Source organism: Cervus canadensis, chromosome 14 (assembly GCF_019320065.1).
Source record: "Cervus canadensis isolate Bull #8, Minnesota chromosome 14, ASM1932006v1, whole genome shotgun sequence".
NCBI classification, from domain to species: Eukaryota; Metazoa; Chordata; class Mammalia; order Artiodactyla; family Cervidae; genus Cervus; species Cervus canadensis.
In genome coordinates this window covers 11,673,027-11,696,624 of record NC_057399.1, presented here as the reverse complement: position 1 = coordinate 11,696,624, position 23,598 = coordinate 11,673,027, and the positions used below count along the sequence as shown (strand labels likewise).

At 47.3% G+C, this 23,598-nt stretch overlaps 2 protein-coding genes across 8 annotated transcripts in view; both read left to right on the top strand.

The window, feature by feature from the left end:
* FRMPD1 (FERM and PDZ domain containing 1) overlaps positions 1–6,960 on the top strand; it is a 153,334-nt gene extending 146,374 nt beyond the window's left edge. For 4 of the 5 annotated variants that reach the window (XM_043487306.1, XM_043487304.1, XM_043487305.1 and 1 more), the window contains exons 15-16: positions 993–1,799; positions 4,479–6,960. In XM_043487306.1, coding sequence (XP_043343241.1) covers positions 993–1,799; positions 4,479–6,859 — 3,188 coding nt within the window. In that variant the 3' untranslated portion in view covers positions 6,860–6,960. The remainder of the gene's footprint in view (positions 1–992; positions 1,800–4,478) is intronic. The other variant, XM_043487307.1, reaches the window with a different exon arrangement.
* A 3,668-nt stretch (positions 6,961–10,628) lies between these two features.
* TRMT10B (tRNA methyltransferase 10B) lies at positions 10,629–23,422 on the top strand. Of its 3 annotated transcripts, none has more exons than XM_043486818.1 (9): positions 10,629–10,778; positions 12,839–13,041; positions 13,504–13,612; positions 14,235–14,359; positions 16,430–16,582; positions 17,717–17,795; positions 18,420–18,487; positions 22,106–22,229; positions 23,086–23,422. In XM_043486818.1, exons 2-9 carry the CDS (start codon positions 12,856–12,858, stop codon positions 23,190–23,192), a joined length of 951 nt encoding a protein of 316 aa, XP_043342753.1. In that variant the 5' UTR covers positions 10,629–10,778; positions 12,839–12,855; the 3' UTR covers positions 23,193–23,422. The 3 variants fall into 3 exon arrangements, with proteins under 3 accessions (XP_043342753.1, XP_043342754.1, XP_043342752.1); XM_043486817.1 differs by having other exon boundaries at positions 10,715–10,778; positions 12,844–13,041; XM_043486819.1 differs by lacking the exons at positions 22,106–22,229; positions 23,086–23,422 and adding an exon at positions 18,783–19,418 and having other exon boundaries at positions 10,710–10,778; positions 12,844–13,041.
* The last annotated feature ends 176 nt before the right edge of the window (positions 23,423–23,598 follow it).

The following is a 23,598-nucleotide window of genomic DNA, read 5'->3' as shown; positions in this document are numbered from 1 at the left end:
GAGGCGTGAAGGCTGAGAAGCTCTCTGTGGTCGCTAGAGCATGGGGAAGGCTGCAGTGAGCGACCAGGCTGCTGAGGGTCACCCTGTGAGAGCCCCCAACCTCAGTAGGAGAGCTTAGGTCCTTCCCTGTAGGCAAAAGAAACCATCCGAGGTTTAAATACAATGTGATGTGATCAGAGAGAAGTGGGGTTTTTTGTTTGTTTGGGGGTTTTTTTGGCTGTGGTGTGTGGCATGCAGTATCTCAGTTCCCTGACCAGGGATCAGCCAGTGCCCCCTGCAGTGGAAGCAGGGGGTGCTACCCACTGGACCACCAGGGAAGTCCCCAGAGAGAAGTTGAGAACAGATGGCACCTAGAGGTTTATGGTGCATGAGCGATTTGAGACCTGGCTCAACGCCCCAACCCTCTCACCATGAATCCTTCCAAGTACCAGCAGTGGGCCACTTTTCACTTTTCTAAAAGCCCTGTAGCACCAGTGGGTCGCTAGGCCAGGCTTCAGAATGATGCCAGCCTAGCAGCCTCAGGACCCCCATAAAGTTAGTAAAAAATACAGATTCTAAGGGTCCACTCCCTAGATATTAGACTCAATACATCAGGGTGAGATCCAAGGATATGTTGTTGTTGTTTTTCTAATATGATTCCCTGCCTGATTTTGATACCCAGTCAGGACAGAGCTGAGATTTTTAGGAGGGTGTAGCAAACCACCTAAATACCCAGCTGTTTCCATAAACAGATAGATCTCCTTGGAGGTGGAGGTAATCCTGTCTCTTTAGGTGGCTCAGATAGATGTGGGGAAGGAGACATGACCCTTGTGTGGAGAACGTGGAAATTTGGAGTTCTATGGATCCCGTGTCAGTCAGCGTAGCCTGGTCCAGGCCTGTCACCCGCTGGACCTCTGTTCTCTCTACAAAATAAGAGGGTAGGCAGAGTGGGGGCGGGTGGACATGTGAGCATCTGCCAGTCCCCTAATCCTGTCACATCACTCTTGCGTCAGGCTACGAGTCCAGGGCCTGCAGTGACTCCGAGGAGTCGTCCGAAGTGGACTGCATGCTGGAGCCCCTCTCCGACGGACGCCTGCAGAAGCTGGGCCCCTGCAGACCGCTTACAGAGGAAGAGCAGCCTCCTGGGGACAGCTCCGCGCCTGCCGTGGCTGCGAAGGGCCCAAGCACTTGCGGGGCCAGCAGCACAACAGACAGCGCCGAATCCGAGGCGTCCGACTCGGCCAACACCGAGAGCCGCGGCTGCAGGACCAGCGGCTCCAGTGAGTCCATGGACGCCCTGGAGGAGGATGACCTGGACGCCTGCTCCTCCAGCAGGTCCGGCTTCTTCCACCTGGGCTTGCCGGGCTTCCCGGAGAGTCTTGATTCAGACAGCCAGGAGGAGAGAAGCAGGGTTGAAGCCAGTGGCTTCCTCTGTCTCCTGGACCTGGCCCAGAGAGCCAACCCTCAGAGCCAGAAGACAGAGTTTTCTGAGAGTCCTGCTCCTGGGGCCTTCAGCTGGGGGCCGGAACTGAACGCGCTCAGGCTGGACCCTCGGCTCTATGAGGGCAGCCGGACTGACTACTACAGCCTGTGTGCCAACGTCTCCCCCGCCAGCCACGGGAGCCATAGCTCTGACGGCACGGCTGCCCGGCAGGGTGGGGGCACAGCAGCCCTGGGCCAGCGGGGAGGGTCTGAGGCCCTGTCCAGCTCCGCGCTGCAAGCCCTGGCCCCAGGCCTGCCGCTGGCCTTGGAGGATGGCAGTTCCGACGAGGAATACTATGATGCAGCTGACAAGCTCACACCCCCAGACGCCCTCTCCGGTGAGCCCTCCCCGGCAGGTCTGTGGATGTGCAGGCAGCTCCTCAGTCCCCAGGGAGGGCCGTGTGCAAGCCTGAGGGAAAAACATTTGGGTAAAGCATGGGTGCACGTTCTCTTTTGAGGTGGGCATCCCAACTTCAAGTCAGGGCTACTGAGGAGGTTCAGAGAACTGTGGACAGGCAGAGATGAGTGGCATTAATTCCACAGTGGGAATCAGGGGAGGCTTCCCAGAAGAGGCAGCAAATGGGCCAGGCCTTGTGAGATGGACAGAATTCACAGAGAAAGAAAAGGTTTGATATGAGCACCCAGCAGAGGGAAGCAGCTGCGCTGTTGTTGACCTGGAAGCTTGAGGCCTTAAAACAAAAAGAACCTAACTGGCAGGCCACTGGTGGTCCTTAAGGGACTCAGACATAGGTGGGAAGATCAGAGTCCTCATTCTTTCCTCCACAAAGAGTGTGGGGTGTCTTTCCTCATAGAATGACTTCCTAAGCTGACCTGAGGTCCTTGCAGAACATTTACACACACACACAACACACACTCACACTCACACATACACTCTCTCTCCCTCCCTCCCTCTCTCTCACTGCACTCTGAAGGAAAACAAGATTGGAAAGTGGCACCCAGACATCAGGAGTGACCCACGAGGGGCGGGGAGCTGCGTCCTCTCCTGCGTCCCAGCCCCTTCCTGCTGCCCCCTGGGCTCCGGTGGTCCCCACTGCCCGGCGGGGAAAGGCCAGCTCCTTGGCAGCCCCTGTGAGGTTTCTCGAGGCCCTCTGTGACATGGCCTCGGTGTGTCTCTCTCCTTCCCCCAAGCCCTGTCCCTGCATTCCTGCCACACGGACCTCCTTGCCAGTTTTAAAAGTGCCCAGTTCTTTCCTACCTCCAGCCTTTGCACATGCCGCTCCGTCCACCTGAAACACTCCTTACCCTCATCTTTGGCTGCTGCCCTTCTCTCTCTCAGGCCCCACCTGGAAATGCACTTCCTCTGGGGATATTAACCAGACCACCAGGATGAGGTCTCCATGCCCCCTGTCACACACCCTGGGTGCTCCATGCCTGTAGCTGCATATTTATTTGTGTGATCTTGGATGGATATTTCTCTCCTTCACTAAAGCGAAAGCTTCTGTGATTCGGCAACTGTGCATTTGACACTCACCTCTGTGTCCTGCCACAGAGTTCCTGGCGGTTGCCGATAGATGGATGAACGAATGCGCTCCCCACCATCTACCCCGATCTCACTAACTGACTAGTAGAAACCCACGGCCAGGTTCTGCACTGCTCCCCAGAGAACACAGTCAGCTGCCATCCCTGCCTCCAGTCGTGTCCCGCTAGGCCAGCCATTGTGCTGGGGACACGATGGGGGTGAGACAGACCATCAGTCAAGGCCTTCCTTTGTGGGAGTCCAGTCAGGGAGATAAGGTCCACATCGGACACTTCCTCTTTCATGGAGAGCCAGTGAGGTGCTGGGGAGACAGCCCAGACCTGGGACTCACGGGCCCGGGGTCTGCTTGGGCCGCTGACTCACTGTGAGAGCCTCTCCCTTTTTTAAGCTTCAGAAACACCCTTGACCAGTGGCTGAGGGGGCCTAGAGCAGAGCAACAGTTTCAAAAGGTGTCTGGGCATCAAAATCACCCAAAGGGGCCTGAGTCAAATACTATAAACTCCTAGACCCAGCCTCAGAGATTCTGATTTAGGAGGTGTGAGGAGCAGCGTAGGATTTGATGAGGCTTTTAATAAGGTTCAGCCAGGTTGGAAAAAACCAGTCCAAATATAAGAGCCCTCTGATTCTCAGGCACTAGTCTGTGATCCTAATTCCTTCTGGCAGGTTCCCAGGACTTCTTCATAGAAGTGTTTCTTCTTTCAGAAAGATCCATCTTGGTATGCACAAGATCCCTCATGCCTGCGACTGAGAGTCGCAGTCGCTTTTTGTCAAAAGAAGGCTCCTTCAGAACGCTCACCCTGTAGTGACGATCGTAACAATGATGGCGCGGGCTTCCTTTAGTGAACACCAGCTAGGCACAGGCTTGTGCTAGGAGCCTGATAGGGACTAAGTCATCTATCCAGCATAGCAGTGTTGACGGACATCACTGGTACTGCCTGACTTGGGTTAATGAGAGAAAGTGACATAGTGTTGGAAGGATGTCAGATAGCTTAGAGAATTGCCAGCCGAGGTGAAGCCCTGGTTCTGACATAGGCAGAGGCCAGACCAGGAGGCTAGGCAGCAGGATTCCTCACTGTATTGTTAGGATACCGTGGCTGCAAAGAATGGGTTGTACTGTTGTTGTTTATTTTTTTCTATCAATGTGTTTGAGTTTGAAATTTTAGGAAATTTTGTGACTGACTTTCTGGCTCATACCTCTGACCACTTGGCTGATATGGATAGGGCTCCTTCGTTAATAGTTTCAGCAGCCTATAATGGTTGGAGAGATGTCATCCCCTGAAAGGAAGTTGACCAAAAGACAAGGCACGGGATGTTGGGCAACCCAGGATCAAAACACATGTACCACGGTGCTCACCCCCATCGTTCAGAAGAGGAAACTGAGGAGCTCAAGGTTTAACATGCCCCAGGTTACATGGTCCAGCCGGGATTCAGACCCAGGCCATCCTGCATCCTGAGCCCGAGACCTACACATCTCTTTGTTTTTCTGCTTTTCATTTCTTTTTCCTTTCTTGATTCTCAGGGCTCAGAGCTGCTTCCACTGTAGAAACCAGTGCCACAGGATCACAGAATGAAGCCAGCCGCTGCCGCCCTGAGGTCAGCCTGAATCCTGGGCCAGACGGCAGACAGCCAAGCAGAAGGGGAGGGGTGAAGAAGTATGCCAAGACCCTGAGGAAAAGACGGTCCTTCCTGCAGACCGACTACACCTGTCAGGTCTCGTTTCCCCTGGCGCCGTCAGCTTCCTTGGAGAGCATGGACGACGTGTGCTACTATGACCGGGAGCCCTGCCTGGCCCTCGCTGCGCCCTCCCCGACTGTGTCCTCTCTGCAAGACGTGCAGGGTGAGCCCGGCGTCCTGGAGACCAAGGCCCTGGGGCTGCTGACTCCCCTGAGGGAGACCAAGAGCAAAAACCCAGCCTCCCGGGTCATGGAGATGGAGCCAGAGACCATGGAAACCAAGTCTGTCATCGACTCTCGAGTGTCATCTATTTCTGCCATTCGCCTCCGGATTGACCCTAACCATAAAGAGAATTCTGGGATTGCCCCTCTGACCTCCAGTGTCGCCAGTTCCCCAGCAAACACCCCTCACGGTCTCAACCCAGGCTCATCTGGCCCAGATACCGCTCAGGCAGGGCCTCCCCAGACCTCATCTCCGTTTCAAGACTTGAATGGCAGTGGCCCCCGAGAACTCACCGCGGAGCTTGGGAACAGTGCCTCCTCCCTCTCCAGTGCTGATGTGAACCCAGACAGCGTCTGCCTGACCACCAGCCCGGGGCCACATACTCTTGCTCAAGGAGACACCCTGGAGCTGGGAGGAGCTCAGTTAGAAACAGGATTGGGATCTCTGTTTATAAATGATATGCCAGAAACTGCCCCCCAGGACACAGAGCCTTTGTTGTCTTCTCGAGACGGACCTAAAAGTGATGAGTGCGGAATAAATTCGGAAGACATGATGGCGTCTTTGCCTGCAGAGGAGGGGCAAGGACAACTATCTCTGGAATACGGTAGAGAAGTTACCAACAGAAACGACACCAGCTTATTTCGTGATGAGTCTGGGAAGGATCCAGGTGACCCCAAGGTGGATGGGTTGGATATTCTTCCTCAGACTCTTGGTGTCAGTGCTCCAGCTGGTGGCATGGCAGCCTCCCTCTTCTTGGAGACTCCTGTCACAGGGACTGAGCAGACCCCACCAAGTTCCCCTACAGAACCCCAAGGACAAAGCAGAGAAATTCCGGGTCAAGCCTGCCAGGCCCAAGAACAAAAACTGCTGGCAGAGTTGGATTTTAATTCAGATTTCTTGCTTAGGGACCAGACCAATTCATCAGCCTTCTCTCTAGAGGAGGTCAAGGCAGAGCCACCTAATCATGTGACAGGGGAAGACACCACCCCTGGGGACATTCCCCAGCGCGTCTCTTTGAATCCAGGGCCTTCTCTGCCAGAGCCACTACCGTGTCCCCAAGAGGAGCCCCACTTAGAAGGTTCAAACCGTTTTTCGGTGCCAGAAAGCAAAGGCAAAAGGCCTAGCATCTGCCTTCCTGCTGAGAAGTCTTTTCTGTGCTTTGCCCCAGAGAGCTATCCTAAAGGTTCTGCCAGTCTCAGGACAGCCCCGTCTTTGGGGTTTGCAGGTGTGAATGAGACAGGGGCCCCCAGGATGGGCATGGAGCAGTGCAGCTGCCAGTTTTCCTATGCCACGTGCTTCCGGGGCCTGCAGCCAGAGACAGAGGAGGAAGGCAGAGACTCGGAAGCAGGTCCCACAGCCCCCCTCACCTCACCGCCCTCTGCAGGAAGCCGGCTGAGCCTGCCCTGGAGGCCTGCCCGGGCCCACAGCTGCAGCGCCGAGCTCCCATCAAGGAACAGCCACATCTGGCCGGAGTACTGCTCCAGGGCGCTCAGACAGCTGAGAGCTGCCCCCGCCAGCATCCCTGAGGGCTTCATCCAACTCATGGAGAGCTTGCTGGAATTACAGGGCATTTTAGAAGCTTCCTGGGGGAATGGGAATAAACACCCCCCCGAGAAGTGCACCTGGCACTTTGCTGAAAGCCGGAGCCGCCTCTGCATGGGCTCCCAAAAGCTCCTGTCGAGCTGTCAGCACGTGATCAGGATGGACCAGACGCCGGAGGAGATGCAGAGCGCTGTGCGGGACACCTTCCAGCACCTGGTCCAGCTGGCCGGCCTGTGCCTGCAGCTCACGGACTGCCGCCGCTGCTCCGGCCACCGCAGGGAGGCGGCCGGGAACCTGAGGGATGTGGTGCACACCTACCACGAGTTTGTGGAGGCCGCTCGGCTGACCTGTGAGCGAGGCTACCGCGACCTGAGCGTGAAACTCTTGGCCCGTCAGTGCACGGCCCTCACGGCCGCCGTGTTCTGTTTGACCCAGAAGTTCCGGGCCTCCACCGCCCTGTGAGCAGGCCAGGCGCCCCGGCCCCCTGCTCTGACATTTCCCTCCCCGCCCCTCTCAAGTGTTTACTATTGACAGTATTCAAATAAACAACTGCTTAACCTTTGCCTGAATTCTACGGAGTGATGACAAGTTTGGGTCAACAGCATTCACTCATATTCGTTGCACAAACATTAACTGGATACCTCCTCTAGTCAGGGCGTGTACTAGGATCTTATTCATAAAGATGAGGAAGACAAGTCCCTGCCCCTAGCCAGGATGCTCATGGCCCCTCTGGGTGGGTACAGATAAGCAGATTGCCATCAGTAATGTGTGTACCTTAGGAGGCGCATACTCTGCGAGGAAGCTAGAAGTCACATTCTTCCCCAAGAAGTCAGGGATAGGGGAGGAAGGTGGAGTCGCTGAAAAATCGTTTTCACCTCTCCCAGCACACTGATTTGGCAGGAACCTCTGCAAGTAGGAGTGAATACCTGTGGTGTGATAGATTCCACCTTCACAAGTTAGGGTTTGCAGCACCTCTACCTGGAGGCCTGGCATTCTTGGTGGCCTCACGGCAATGAGCACAGGTTGCCACGAGGTGGCAGTAAGCACCTTGGTTACATGGCCCCCGCAGCCAGGAGTGCTCCGTGCTTTACCTGAAGCTGACTGTACCCTCTATCTGATTTAGGGCTTCCCTGATAGCTCAATTGGTAAAGAATCTGCCTCCAATGCCAGGATCAGGAAGATCTGCTGGAAAAGGGATAGGCTACCCTCTCCAGTATTCTTGGGCCTCCCTTGTGGTGCAGCTGGTAAAGAATCTGCCTGCAATGCAGGAGACCTGGGTTTCATCCCTGGGTTGGGAAGATCCCCTGGAGAAGGAAAAGGCTATCCACTCCATTATGGCCTGAAGAATTTCATGGACTGTATGGTCCATAGGGTTGCAAAGAGTCAGAGACGACTGAGCAACCTTCACTTCACTTAGGTCACTTCTATCCGTTTTAAATAGCTGAAAAGGCAAATATTAAAATCCTGAACTAGATTCGCCCTTTAAAGACTAATATTAGAGCAAAAGAAATATATCCAGTACCTTTCTCACTAATTCCAGTTGAGCCAGTTAATCCCTGTTAGTCTTGGTGGGACCTTGATTGGACATGGCTACCTAACTTCTCAGTGCTTTGGTTTTCTCTTCTGAATATTGGAGAGATTAATAGTGTCTGCTTTGCATGGCAGAAACTAGTAAATGCTCAATAAAAGTTAGTAATCATTCCCAGAGTTTATGGATGCTTCTCCCCATCTGAAATCCTTTCTTGCATTTTGTTTCCTGGAAAACTGATTTCTAAATACCCCTGGGATGCCTTCCCCCCAACTTCTCTGTCCAGGCCTAAGATAATTCAGACACCGACTTGGGGCTGTCAGAGTTCATTCAAACCCTTCTGGGGCTCCTGGTTAGTTGTGAGCTCAGTGCATCCTCTCCTCTGAGGCTCTCTAATTCCTCTCCTTCACCCAGAAAAGGCAGAGCAAAGGTAGGGATGTTAAGGGACATACCCAAGCTCTTGCCAATCAGAAGGAAAGCAGTATTTGGGGAGAGAAGGGAATCTTCCCATCACCTGTTACCAGTTACTCATTAACTGTTGCTGCTGCTGCTAAGTCGCCTCAGTCGTGTCCGACTCTGTGCGACCCCATAGACGGCAGCCCACCAGGCTCCTCCGTCCCTGGGATTCTCCAGGCGAGAACACTGGAGTGGGTTGCCATTTCCTTCTCCAATGCATGAAAGTGAAAAGTGAAAGTGAAGTCGCTCAGTCGTGTCTGACTCTTCACGACCCCACGGACTGCAGCCCACCAGGCTCCTCCGTCCATGGGATTTTCCAGGCAAGAGTACTGGAGTGGGGTGCCACTGCCTTCTCCGACTCATTAACTAGTAACTAGTTAATCAGTACTTGTGCCAGGAGATTTATTTTCTTAGAGGCATGTTTCTTTTCACAGAATACTTTGAATAAAATTTAAATAAGGCTCTTGAGAACAGAGTTTAAGTGATTTCATGACCATGAAAGGTAGGAACAACAGGACACCGAAATAATAAAAATTGTTATGATGTTAAACAGGACTTGAGTACTTTAACAAGCAGACATCTATGAAGAGCTACATGACTAATTTACGTGAACACAATCTATGTGTTCACAAGCTTAGGGAAGGAGCTCAGGACTTCAGTGCAATCAGGTCTTGAATCCTGGTGATCAGGGAAGGCTTCCTGTAGGAGGCAATATTAATTAGAACTAGTATGTCAAGAAGTATTTATTGAGTAGCTACTGTGTGTCAGGTCCTGGGTTTAGTAGATAGGAAGGTAAGTTATTCTCAGGAAAGGTGAAAAATCACTCATTTGTTTATCCTGTTGATGAATATTTACTGTGCAGTGCCACTGGGAACATAATTACTTACATGATAGATGTATTATCAGGGAAGACAAAAAATATTTCTGATAGGTGAAGGTGAAATAAAGAAAATGAAGAGTGTCGAGATGGGGCTGAGATGAGTCTATCTTCCCTAGCGGGGATCAGTAAAGGTCTCTCTGAGGAGGGAAGATGTAAGCTGAAACTTAAAGGGTAAGAAGGAGCTAGGCATTTAAAAAGTGAGACAAAAGGGAACCATACTTGCAAAGTACTGTTCAAATCATTGAAACATTTGGTGTGTTTTAATCATTTCAAGAAGACGGTGTGACTGAAACACAGCAAGCTGGAAGAAAAGTGAGAGATGAAGTTGGAGGTGCATCCAGGAACCAGACTGTGTAAGGCCTTAGGAAGGTTAGAGTTTACCTTCAAGTACAAAGGGAGACCACTGAGAGGAAGTAAGGGACACACACAACCATCTGGTAAATGATGGGGGCAGAGCGGGGTGGGCAGCGACACCAGCTAGGCGCTCCTTTCTGTGGGGACGTGGTCATGAGCTCACAGGAAAGGTACTCAGTGCAAGGTGCATGGGTTGGTAGGTGTGACGGGAGCCACTGAAGACCATTTAGCTAATTTTCAAGTCCTGCTGAGTACAAAGCCAAGGCCAACTTCTGAGCAAAGAAGAGATTTTAGAGCTGGGTTTCAGAAAAAAGCCTTCTGGGGGAGGAAATCTTATTTGGTTTCAGTATTTTACAAGTTGTTCCACTGGCAGATAAAGGATGGGTTAAGGCAGGGACTGGGAGTGGGAGGTGCTGGAGAAGCTGTGGAAAGAAAAGGGGAGGGCCAAGGACAGATCCAACAAGGCTGTGTGGTTTCTTGGACAGGAGGTATTTCAGGCTCATTCAGGGTAGGGTCTCTCAAAAGGATGAGACATCTAAGACTGGAGGAATAAAGAGTGGCTGGTAGTTTTTATCAGGCCAAGGCGTGGACAAGTCACTTTAGTTTCCCTGTGGATTTGTGAGATGAGATGAAGGAGGGAGAGTAGCCAGAGGCTAGATTCATTTGTGATCTGCCTAAGTCAGGATATCTGTTATCCTGGATGACCAGATAGTGGTGAGAGGAACTGTGTCATCCCGAGGGCTCTGCTGGTTATGGGGAAGCCAAGGGAGCCCAAGGGAAGGCAAGCCCCCCAGGATGCCAGATGAGGGGTGGTTCACGTCTGGTTTCAGTCCAGTTTCGCCGTGTTCAGACCATAACAGCCATCAAAGCGCCTGGTCATCTGCAGCAGCTCTGTGCGGTCGGCAAGCGGTTGGGAGTGTATCCCCAGAGAACAGGCAAGGAAATCGAGGCTCAGCGAGGCGCAGGAACCTTCTAGCGGGACGCAGCTCCCTAGTACCACCGTGCCCTTGGCAGCCTAAGCCCAAGTCTTCGCCGCACACCGACCAGCCAGGCTGAAAACGACAACTCCCAGAATGCTACTCGGAGAGGGGCCGGAACCGGAAGTGGGGTCGGAGGCGAGACTTGGTGAGTGCCGCTTCCGCCGCGGGAGGAGACTGGTTCAGGTACGCAGGGCGTTTGTTGGCGTGAGGGGTCGGGGCTGAGGGTCCGGCCTCGGACTGCCGCCTCGTTTGACCGTGTGGTAGAAGCCTGGGAAGCAGGCGCTCGGCCTGCAGTTGTGTGGCCCCAAACTCTTGATGCTGTTCCTTCCTGCTTCCCGTCGCTTTCGCAGCCTATGAGCCATACGGGGCCTATTTCGGGGTACTCTCGAGCTTGGGGTCAGGGTGTTCTAGTGCTGACGGTGCCGGCGGAAGAGAGCCGGCTTTGGTAGCTAAAACCTAGCATGAAAAGCTAAGAGAAGCGTTCAGAGGCTGGTCCATCACTTAGCGCCCAGGGATATATTCATCAGGTGGAACATGGGTTAGAAGAGTTCTGAGGCCTCCGTCAACTCAGAGATGGGGGTGGAGTGGAGGATTGATTTATTCAGCAAGTCTTTATTGAGCGTCTGTTACGTACGAAGCCTGTTTCCAGGCATAGAGGATATAGTGAACAATACAAACATAACACTTAATAGGAGTGGGGACGTTCAGACCAAAAAATAAGTAAGGTGTGTGCCATGTTGGATAGGGAAAATTGGAATGTAGTAGTCATATAATTATCCAGGGGAAGAGGATTGAGGTAGAAAGAACAGCAAGTGCAAAGACCCTAAGGTGCTATATCCTTGGTATGTTTAAGAAACAGCAACAGCAAGTAGACCAGATAGCGCAGACAACAATAGATGATCATTAACAATCAGTATAGGCTATTGTAAGTGTTCAGGAAAATAATCAATTAGCAATCTATAATAGGAATAAAAGAGAGTTTTATTCTAGCCAAATTGAGGAGTGTAACATGGAGACATAAATTCAGGAAGCACTTGAAGTGTGTTCCACCAGACAACAAAGTGGGAGAACTTTATAGAGGTAAAAGCTGTAAGGTTACAGTTAGTTACATGAGTTACTTATCATGAATTATAATTGGAGCTGGCAAGAAATAAGGGTGCTTATTAGTAAGGGTTGGTTAAGGTCTGAATTGGTTGCATAGTTATGTAGGGAGATCTTGAGACTGTAAGATTGTAGCTGACTGGTGTTACTCTGAATATGACTGATCATGTCCTTGGGGGTCTGGTACAGTTGAAAGAAAGTTCAAGTTCTCAGTGGTGCAGAGACTTGTCTGAGACCAGATCTTCAGTGGCCACCCGATTCCATTTTTGTTTGCCTGAACTCTTACTCCATTTTAATTCCAGTGGATCATTACAGAGATTTACTTTTTCAAAGATACGCATTTCCTGCCATGTTGGTAACACACTGGACTCAGAGGAGTAGCCATGAGCAATGGTTATGCCGTTCTTAGTCTACAACTTGGCTGTAGACTAGAGCACTTCTTTTACATTTCTCCCTCAGGGATTTGGAACACCACTTTGAAATTATTACACTAGTTAAGTGTGCTGTAACAGTGATTCTTCATATTTTTCTACCTCAGCTCTTCTGATGGATATTAACCATTTCCTCTATGACTATGGCTTTCTGCTGCAGTAATATGTAAGTCAGAGGAGGGAATATGTAGATTTGAAAAATGAATTCTGATACATCACCAGCACCTTAGAATCCTTGGTTGATTGGATTTGGACTGCTCTTTACCATAATTTTTGGCCAGCTCTAAACCTTCCAGGATGTTTCTAGTATAGGACTTTGCATAGAGTAGGTGCTTAGTAAATATTTGCTAAAAGGATGATGTTGAAAATAAATGGAAACGTAATGGGATAGGTAGGTTTTACTATCTCTGTCTCACCCTCCACTCATACATGGCATTCCAAAGAACACAGTAAATGAACTGATGTCACTGCAGCAGGGAATAATCATTGCTTGGAGGTGTCAGGGGCCGTGCCTGTCTTCTAAAGAGCGAATTTGGCTTCCTTCCTACTTAAAGGTTTCTGTGCTTACATATTTCTCTAGAAGACACACATGCTTTTCTCTGTGTTAGTATTTCACACACTTCTACTCCTTCAGTAACACTGTTTGTCATTTGGATTTGGGGAAATACTTCTGCAAGTATAACAGTTCCTTTTTCTAATCTGGGTGACAAGGACAGAGGACTAAGCGCATGGACTGGAAATCGGAAGGGAGTGCTCAGAAAACAGAGTCACGGGTGCTGCAGGAGCACGAAATTGCCCTCGACAGCCCAGGTGAAGATGGCGTCTCTGAGAGCTTCCAGCTTCTACAGATTGACGTGGGATGTGAGCATTGGGAGCAAGAGGCCCTGCCCACAGGCAGTGCGGCTTGGTGCTCGGTGAGTGGAGCCAGTTGCCTGGTCACGGTCTTTGAGATGATGGAATGTCCCAGAGGCCCCTATTTCAAGGATAGATCCTGGTAATGAGAAGATTGGGAATGAGTTAGATGTATTCCAAGGGATGAGTTTCCTGTTACCTGGTTTAAGGTTTAATTTCATTTGGATCATAGAAAAAGTAAATTAAGTTCAAGAGGAATCTTTGTACACCTCAGAAAGGTCAGGAAATCTCAACCCTGTTTCTAATAAATTTACTGTGACCTTGGGCGTGCCACTTCTCTTTTCTGGGGTTCTGCTTTCTCTAAACACAATCTAGTCCATTTTTGTTTCTAAGACTAACACCCCTTTTCTCTCCTAACCCTATATCTAAATTTGAAAAATAAATAAGTAACTATTTCTAATATTCATTTTCCTTTCTGGTGCTTATGAAGTTCTCAAACAATTTTGTTTTCTGGATAACATAAGAAAAATGTCCAAAGAAAGCAGAGACACTGGGAAAAGATAGTTGCGGCAAAGAAGACTAAAAGAAAAAAAGAAAAAGAAAGAAGAAAAGCCAACCGTGTAGAAAATTCAGGTAATAGTAAATTAGATTGTTGGTGTAACGATTAGTATATTTATATCTTAGCAAACTGGTATCTGCTTGTTCCTGGAAGAGTGGGGATATTGTTTTTAAGTAAAAACGTCTGGGAGATATGACCTATTGTTCTGTTTTGTCGGGAATCAGTATCGAAGAAAGCAAAATTTGAGACTACCTTTCAGGTATAAGCGGCCTAGTGCATATATGTGTTTATAAGCTCAGAAGTAGAAGGAATGATACTAACAACAGCTAATGTTTATTCAGGGCTGTGTGCTAGGTTCATTGCTAAAAATTTTACCTGGTTTACCATAAGGGGTAAGAACTTTTATTATCCTCATTTTCTCGGCAAAGAGACTGAGGCTCAAAGCAGTTAAATAACATGCCCAAGATGATATAGGTATGACCAAACTGAACTCTGACTTAGATCCAGCAGTGTGTTCAGAGCACTGGCTTCACTGTTCCGCTACACCCATACTGCCTAATGAATGAATACCTTGTGTGAGCTTCCAGTTTCTCTTCCTATGCAAAAACTATTCACCAGGCTGGGGAGGTCTAGTGCTTACTGAATAATATTTTTCTGCTTTTCCACTTTGATTCCTCTCTGATATTTCTACCCTAGGCATCTGCCCCCAGCACAGCAAACGTTTCCTGAGATCCCTAATCAAGGAAAGACTTTTGGAAGCCAAGCACTCAGGCCCAAGACTCTGTATCGATTTGAGTATGACCAACCACATGTCTAAGAAGGTAAGGCATCCACTGAACTCTGAGTGTCTGCTCACGTGAGAGAGGTTCGGGCGGGAGCAGCTTTTACACAGAGCGTGACCAGCTCCAGCCTCTAGGATTCTCTAGTAATCCAGCAAATGTGCTTAGGTTTCTAACATGGCTGCTAAGTTCCAAGAGGGCTATTGTAAATAGGAAGGGAATAGATATCCTTTGGTTCAGTTTAGAATTTTTGACCTTATATTTTGTTTTAAACCCAGCACATTTGCTGCTGTGTTCATGGTGTCCCAAGTCTAGAAGGAGCCTTTCAGGTGTAATTCTCCAGAGAAATCTTTGGCTTTCTGCTAGGGAGAGGAATGTTTGCCTGGTTGCATGGTGTGGGGAGATGACCTGGTGGGAGGTCTTTCTACACTGTAGGTGTTTTGTAAAGCCCTGTTGGTGAAGGATGGCTTTTCACCCTAGGATTCTGGGGGTGGCTGAACACACAACACTCCACACCAGACAGATAAGATTGATAACAGTTTATCGGTCATATGCACTCATCCGAAAAGGAGCTTGACACTGCACACCATTCGGGCCACATGGGATTGCGTTTGGGAACAGAATAAACAGCCAGGGGCCATAAAGGTCAGACTTTATAGGTTTCTGCAGGAAGATTGATTGGTTTGTTGGAATAATGCTGTGGGCTGGCAGGAGCATTGAAACCCATTAAAATGCCCTGGAGGAGGGCATGGCGACCCACTACAGTATTCTTGCCTGGAGAATCCCATGGACAGAGGAGCCTGGGACACAGTCCATGGGGTTGCAACTAGTCAGAAATGACAGAAGCGACTTAGCGCACACGCGTGCATTCAGGGATAAGCAGGAACCATTTATCAGAGGAATCCCTTTGATAAAAAAGAGTTGTTTGGCTTGTGCATGTTATCAGTGGGAGCAGAATTTGGAGAGGAACTTGCAGCTAGGCCCTTCAGAGCCCTCTCATTTTCACCATGTAACAAGGGGGCACACAATATCGGACCTTGATTTGAGGCCTTATACCAAAAAACACGTCTTTGTTTCCCATCGTCCCTGTTGTACGTGCTAGTATCTGCATGTTTTTTAGAGAAATTAGGATCTGAGATTCTTCCAGGAAACCTCTAACTGTAGCCCACTGAAAAGGTCAACCAAGAATTTTCTACTGTTTGTATTCATTGAGATATCAGATTAAATCAAAGCCTGAGGTATTTTTTGTGTGTGTTTATTTTTTTCCTATACTGAACCAAGTCAGGCCAGATTGTGAAATGACCTTTCTATAAGGATTATGTCTCTGAATCGGGATGGAAAGTTAAAAATTCCAAACCTATGACATTTCCTGGAGTTAGGGAGAATGTGCTGAGTTTACCTGATGGAGTATAAAAATGCCTATACAGTAATCTAACCTCTTTTTAATAAATAGTAAACATCACATGGTGAGCTTTTTGATAAAAGCTAACAGAGAAACAGAGTTACAAATGTAGAAAAGAAACTTATGGTTACCATGGGGTGAAGGGAGGGGCAAGGATAAATTGGGAGATAGGAACTGACATATCCACACTACTGTGTATAAAACAGACACGTGATAAGGACCTACTGCATAGCACGGGGAGCTCCGCTCAGTGCCTGGTGATGGCCTGTGTGGGCAGAGAGTCTGAAAACGAATGGGTTTAGGCACAGATGATTCACTTAGCCGTACACCTGAGACTTAATGCAACATTGGATGTCAGCTATGCTTCAGTCATTTTGTAAAAAGCTAAAAGAAATATATACATATGTGTGTGTGTGTATACATGTATGTTTTAGCCAGTCCAGAAGGAGGGAGAGGTCTTAGTTTTTTCATTAACTGATTATTTCTGGGCTGGTATCATTACCTTAACTTTCATCTATAAGGTGTGATGCCATGGGATGTAACACAAGTGCATACATACATGTACTCACTTGTGGAGTCAAAGGGGCCATTGTATTTCATGAGCTTTCCCAGAGTCGTATTCAGTGAACTTACTCAGTAACCATTTGTAGATAATGAATTTAGAAACAGTGGGCATGTCACTACCTTAAGGTATCCTGGCTTCTTTGAAGGAGTTAAGTAGACTGGCTGGACAGATCCGAAGGTTGTACGGCTCCAATAAAAAAGCTGACAGGCCATTTTGGATCTGCCTCACTGGCTTCACCACAGACAGCCCTCTGTATGAAGAGTGTTTGAGGATGAATGATGGATTTTCCAGTTATCTGGTAAGCCTTATTTTGCATATTATTTGAATTGTCATTTGAAAAGTAGGTTGGAAGGGATAATAGTAGGTTTTTTTAACTTTTTTATATTTTGATGTAAAAATTTTTTTATATAATTTATATATTTTCTCTATTACAGTCTTAAAAAATTTAGAACCTCTCATCAGTTCTTACATTTAAAAATTTTCATCCTTCCCACTGCTTTGGAAAACAGTATTACCAGTATCTAGGGCTGTATTTTGTGTCTAATGTATTTTACACTAGACTATGCGTTCCAGGAATGTTTTAGGGAAATGCCATGACTCCGTTTTCTTAAAATGCAGAATTTGGAAACATGAGTTTTGGGGGGAAGAGAGAATCCTTACGGAAGTAATATGGATTTAAGGTGAGTTTTAGGGAGTATTAAGTGTTACTTTCAGTACTTTCCTTAGGATCTCTTAAATGTAGAGATTGATATGCAGGCAGGAATCCAGATGAGTGCCTTAGAAGTGACCCTGAAGGTGCCCTTGTGTTCGCATCGTGTAGCTGAGACTTGGTGTGACCTCTCCCAGGGAGGTCCTCAGAGGCCCCAAGTGTGAAAAGTGCCGTCTGCGTTGCTGCCCGTGGTGCTGTTAGCCTCATGTCCCTCCTGTAACACAGCCGCTCCCAGCCTTCTTTCTCTGTACATGTTCTGTGATCCCTGCATATGAGCCGAGCAGACCCACTCCAGGGCCCGTGAGTGCAGTCCTCTTGCTGCCCTGTCTTCATGCTTTTCTTAGGTAATTCCCTCCGGTTTGAATACTCTTCCTTCTGTGTGTGTCGGTCTCCCCGCTTTTCAGAAACCCAGCTCCAGCATCCCCTTCACGGCAAGGCCGTTCGTTCCTGGTGCTGTCACTCTCTGCGGTCCCAAGCCTGCCTGTGTGTCCGGCAGGGCCTCGTTACTGCTCTGTCTCAATTTGTGAGGTTGAGTGTCTGCACCCTTCCCCTTCTGCGCCCCACCTGAGCCCTCTCTGAGAACAGGCTGTCAGACATGGATCCCTTGATGCACCTGGAGCCAGGCCTGATAGAAACCACTGCATGCCCCGTAAGGAACTGGGTGCTGCAGTGTGGGCGTGTCTTAACCTAGTAACACTACATTGGATTGTTTACATTTTTCAGCTAGACATAACAGAAGAAGACTGCTTTAGTTTATTTCCTCTGGAAACCCTTGTGTACCTGACTCCTGACTCAGAACATGGTATGTTCTTTATGCATTCATTGCTTCTAGCCCTTTATTTCGTTATTCCTGGTGTCAGAATTTGTTAAAGCCAGCCGTGGTGTATCCAGGGTAAAAAAGGAATGAACATTTACTGCACACCTCTTAGGAATAGAGACCTCTCTGGATGCATTGTATTTGTCCTGCCACGTGTGCATAGCAGCACAGATTTAGGGTCTCCATCCTCAGCTGGGCCTTGTGAGCTACTTGGTAATCCTCCTGAGTTTTCCTGGTCACCTCCTTGCATTGACTCTTTTTGGATCAATGTTAGATAAATATTTTTTCCCCGAAAATTATCTATTTCACATAATTGTCAGTTTTATTAAGTTGATCTCAGTAGTTGTCTTCTAATTATTTTATATTTTTCTGAAATGTTGCCTCCTTTCTGAATCCTAATGGTGATTTGACTCTGCCTATCTGATTAGATATGCCAGTGGTTTAATCTATTTAATTGAACTTTCCAGGGAATTAGCAAATCTACTATCTTTTCATTTCCTATTTCATTAAATTTCTACTTTTTAGCATTAATAATTCTTTCCTTTTACAGTCTTTGGATTTAGAAATTATAAAACAGATTGATCTTAATGGCCTTTATTTTTTCAATAGCTCTTGCAAATGTTGATTTAGACACAGTTTACATCCTTGGTGGACTTGTGGATGAAAGCATTCAGAAGGTAAGTGTACATTTTAGGCCTGATAACTGCATTTTGAAAAGTGAAGCTTTCTTTTAGAGGCACCTGCCCTGTCGTAATCTCACCCAAAAGACATAAGAATCCAGAAGGAGTTGGAGGAAAGAGCCTCCTCTGCCTCAGTTGGCCCTCCTACTTTTTGCCAAGTTCCCTCTCTTCTCATCACCAATGTCAACAATCCTGATACCTGACAGAATCCAGTCAGGGACTAGAGTGGGGAATATTTGGTAATTACATAAATAGCCATTACTGAATTCCTTTCTTCTCCTCTTGTCTTCAGTTCTGCAGGGATTACTCTGATCTTGACCAAGGAGCTTTTTTTTTTTAAATGGTTGGCTGTACTGGATCTTAATTATGGCGCATGAGATCTTTAGTTGTGACATGTGAGATCTGGTTCCCTGACCAGGGCTCACACCCAGGCCCCCTGCACTGGGAGCCAGGAGTCTTAACCACTGGACTGCCATGGAAGTTCCTACCAGGGAGGATGTCAGCATTCTTGCCAGCTATTTGTTCTTTGTTGAAAGAGTAGTTTGCTCCTTCTTAGGTCATCTTCCCTGTTGACAGATGTCTTACCCACAATCTCAACCGCAATAGAATCGTCCAGGTTTCTTTTGTTGAATTTGAATTTTATGAGAATAATTGGAGTTTTGAAATGCACTTCTATTATACAGGTATTTGTTGAGATAATTTTTTATGCTTAATAATTAGGATATTCTGTAGATGTAAATGATGATATAATGGTTAAAATGTATAAACAGGAGCACAGTGAAAAATAAGTCTATCTCTCATCTCTGTCTCCCAGTGTCTGCGTGTGAGGCAGCCAAGGTTTTCTTGTGTATCTCTTGATATATTCTGTGACCACACAAGTATGTGTTTATGGGTTTTGGGGCGTATTAAATGAATATATTTTTTCATATATGAGAGTGTATTTTTTCATATGTATGTGAGATACATACACATATTTAACACAAAGGATATTTAACTATATTGCATTTATTCTAAAAAAGTCAAGTGTTCCATGACTCCATAGTGATAGTCTTAAAATATGGGCAGGAGGTAGGGGTAGGGGAGGGCTGTAAAGAAGTCAGCTAATAAATGAGAAACGAATAACAGAATTGGAAAATCATCATTTTGTCACTCCCAGTGTAATCACTGATTCAGGGGATTGACTGAAAGAAAGGTGGTGAGGGAACTAACTATTCATGTGGTCTCAAAGTACCAGCCCACAGATTAGAAAGACAAAAGTGTACCCTTACAATGAAGTGATCTGGAGTTCACCATCCTAACAAATGATCAAACAGAATCACCAGTGGTGACATGTACCTCCTTATGTTGGAATCTCACCTGTGATGTATTCTTAGAAACTGTTTAAACTGAATTTAATCATCAACAGACGTAGGATGTGAGCCATTCTGTAAGACAGCTGGACCAGACTTTGAAAGAAGTCAGTGTAATGAAAACTGATATGGCCACGGGGGCTATTTTAGATTAAAAAGACATAACAGCCAAATGCAGTCTCCCACAGCAGAGTGACAGCCCCTTTTTGAAGCAGACAGTTCTAGAGGGTCAGTGAGCAGTGTGTAATACATAGATGCACAAATGTAACACACGGTCCTCTTTATTTTCCACCAACATTTAACCTGAAAAATAGCTGGCACAAAGATTTGTCAAAGGTTTAGAACTTTTTGGTCGCTACTTAAGAGTTTGGCTGCTTCACTATTGCTGCTGCTAAGTCGCTTCAGTTGTGTCTGACTCTGTGTGACCCCATAGATGGCAGCCCACCAGGCTCTTCTGTCCCTGGGATTCTCCAGGCAAGAATACTGGAGTGGGTTGCCATTTCCTTCTCCAATGCATGCGTGCATGCTAAGTCACTTCAGTCATGTCCAACTCTGTGACCCTATGGACAGCAGCCCACCAGGCTCCTCCGTCCACAGGATTCTCTAGGCAGGAATACTGGAGTGGGTTGCATTTCCTTCACAGAAATATGCTAAGAACAACATTTATTCAAGGGGAATCATTTTATCTTTAAATGTGCAGAGAACAGAAACTAGACTGTAAACTCCTTCAGGGCAGCATCCAAGTCTCCTACTATGTACTCTAGTTCAAAGTGATTATAAAATAATGGAGTAGACTTTAACAACCATAGCTTATATATGCAAGAGGTTGTTAACTTTCAAAGAAGTCCTTTGAGTAGCTATACCTTTATTCCATCTGAATTGCATCACTTAAAACATTTTTGGAAGGTCTTTCTTGGAATCGTGTTTCATGTGAGTCTGAGACACTAGTAGTCCAGTGTCAGAAGAAGGAAGGTGCTAGGCCTGCTCTATGCTGTTCCAGTTCTTTAGACCACATTCACAGTAGTCAGTCAATATGGGATGGTAAATGAAAAGACATTGACAAGCTAGAACAAGTTCAGAAGAGGTTGACCTGAATGATGAAGGGACTCAAAACTAAAGCATGGTCAAGGAAAAGTTGACAGAACTGAGACTGTCAGCCTGGAGATGAGAGGATTCATAGGGCATGATCCCTGCCTTTAAGTATCTGCATGGTCATCCTGTGGAAGGGCCATTTCACTTGCCTGGTATGGCTCTGGAGGAAAAGAACTAGAACAAATGACCACAAGTCTCAGAGGAAATAGAAAATGTGCCTCGATATCAAGATTCCCTATTAACTGCTACTATCAGAATTGGAATGGGTTACCCCAGGACGCATGAACTCCCTGTCCCAAGGGTTGTCCATTTAAAGCCAGAGACCACCAGGCAATGAGGTCATAGAGGACAGACAAACATTGAATGGGTGGTTGAAGTGGAATAGTTGACTGTCGAGGTCCCTTTCAAACCTGAGTATGCTGATTTTCTCAGTAATATAAAACTTTAATCCTGAGATTCCAAATGCATAGATGACTTTCCTAGATCTTCTTAAAAGGTAGTGAGTATAATTTAAGCTTCAGTCCGTGACTCAGGGACATCCCTTAAGGGACATTAATGACTGTACTCTGCTGCTAAATGGCCTCAGTACTCTGAAGGTAAATGACCTTGGACTGTTGGATTTTTTGAGCTCTGTCTCCTCTTTGTAGTTTTCATGGCCTTGCCTTTTCATTGGGCTGTATGTCCTCGTGCCTTAATGCTGTCTGGTTACTAGGTGCACTTAACTCGAATCCCGTCTCCTCAGCTCTGATTTGCCGCAACCAGCTGGCGATGGCTGAGAGCCCGATAGCCGGAACTGGAGCGCACCGAGCTCGGGCAGCCGTGTTCTCTGGCTGACTGGACTGCTGGGATTTGTGGGTGCAGGTTGTGGCTGCAGATGGGCCTCCTTTTCCTTCCTTCCTTCTTGGTTGTATTGATAAGTAGCAGCAAGTAGAAGCTAGCAGATAAGTGGCTTCCAAATAAGTGAGTTATTGCTGCATAAGCCATTTCTTACTTGCCAGAAATAAATACTCTTCATTATCTGCAGTTTCTTCCTATTTTTTAAATACACTTATCATCTAATTTTGATTACAGATGTAAATGGTAAATGAGGATTCTGACAATTTGCTCTGCTGCATATGACATTGAGAATAACTTCATGTATTATTTTTATAAGAAAAATGTTTGTGACTTACAGAAGGTGACACTTCAGAAGGCCCAAGAACACTCTGTTAAGACTGCCCGCTTACCAATCCAGGAATATATGGTCAAATGCCAGAATGGGAAAAACTACCATTCAGAGATACTGACCATCAATCAAGGTACTCCTCACATGGCCCACGCTTAACATATGTTAGTCATGCTGCTGCTTCTGTGCATTGTGTTTAAGTACAAATGGCCCTTGAAGCAGCCTCCCCTGTGACTGATGTGCTTGGACTTTATTGTATGCACTTTGTGACATGCATCCTGGCCTCTCAGAGGCGTTTTGCATTTTCTTCCTTATTCCCAACTGTGTTAAAGATGTTGTTCCTTTGTCCTAGGATGCCATGCCTTCAGCCTGTCACTGAACAGTGAATTCCTGTTTGTCCTTCATGATTCCATTCATGGGCATCTTGGTGGCTCCCTTCCCCTTCCGGGCCTGTCAGGCCCCTCTGTTGTGTTCCCGTTGTACTGTGTTCCTCTCTGCTGCAGCATTGTCCATTCACAGGCCTGTATCTCTCAGTGTAGGCTGAGATCCTTGTAGGCAAGCAGGGCCTTTGCCTTTGCCCGTCTCCCTAGGACCTGGTACCATATGTGGTGAAGCAGACTTGTTGATTGAAATATTCCAGAACACTCTTTTCCTTGTTGCTACTGCTAAGTCACTTCAGTCATGTCCGACTCTGTGCGACCCCATAGACAGCAGCCCACCAGGCTCCCCCGTCCCTGGGATTCTCCAGGCAAGAACACTGGAGTGGGTTGCCATTTCCTTCTCCAGTGCATGAAAGTGAAGTCATTCGGTCGTGTCCGACTCTTAGCGACCCCATGGACTGCAGCCTACCAGGCTCCTCTGTCCATGTGATTTTCCAGGCAAGAGTACTGGAGTAGGGTGCCATTGCTTTCTCCATTTTTCCTTGTTAGTCATATACTAATTCTCTTTTCTCTGTGTGTCCATTTGTTTTCCGTTTACCCTTCTAACAGTGTTTGACATCCTGTCTACTTACTTTGAGACTCAAAACTGGCCTGAAGCATTGAAGAAAGGAGTTTCTTCCAGAAAAGGCTATGTTCTTCAGAACTCAGTGGAATGATGGAGAGCCTAAGGAGGCAGTTGCAGGAGGTGAAGTTGCTGGAGTTGTCTTGACCAAAGAGCAGAGCAGAGAACGGTCGTGGTACTTGACATCTTGGCTCTTCACTGGGATGAAGGACCACATTTTATGCTCTTTTGTATCTCCCATAGTGCCTGTCTCACAGGAAGTACCCAGATACATGTTGACTAACTAGAAAGTTTACATAACAATGAATTAGCCCTAAGACTACATGGCTTCGGATGTGTTTATTCATCTTTTTATTATTTTTTTAATTCATCTTCTGTACATCTATTTGTGAAGTACCTACTCATAGGAGTAGCTTAAATAAGTATTGTTCTATCAAGAGTTAAGTTTTCACTGCACAGGCATCATAAAGCTGCATGACTTTGTCCAGCCATCTCAAACA

Excerpts from the sequence above, each read along its gene's own strand:
- TRMT10B (XM_043486818.1), top strand. The coding sequence starts at position 12,856 with ATGGACTGGAAATCGGAAGGGAGTGCTCAGAAAACAGAGTCACGGGTG. Across the intron at positions 13,613-14,234 it reads CAACCGTGTAGAAAATTCAG|GCATCTGCCCCCAGCACAGC; the intron begins GTAATAGTAAAT and ends TTTCTACCCTAG. Across the intron at positions 16,583-17,716 it reads ATGGATTTTCCAGTTATCTG|CTAGACATAACAGAAGAAGA; the intron begins GTAAGCCTTATT and ends TACATTTTTCAG.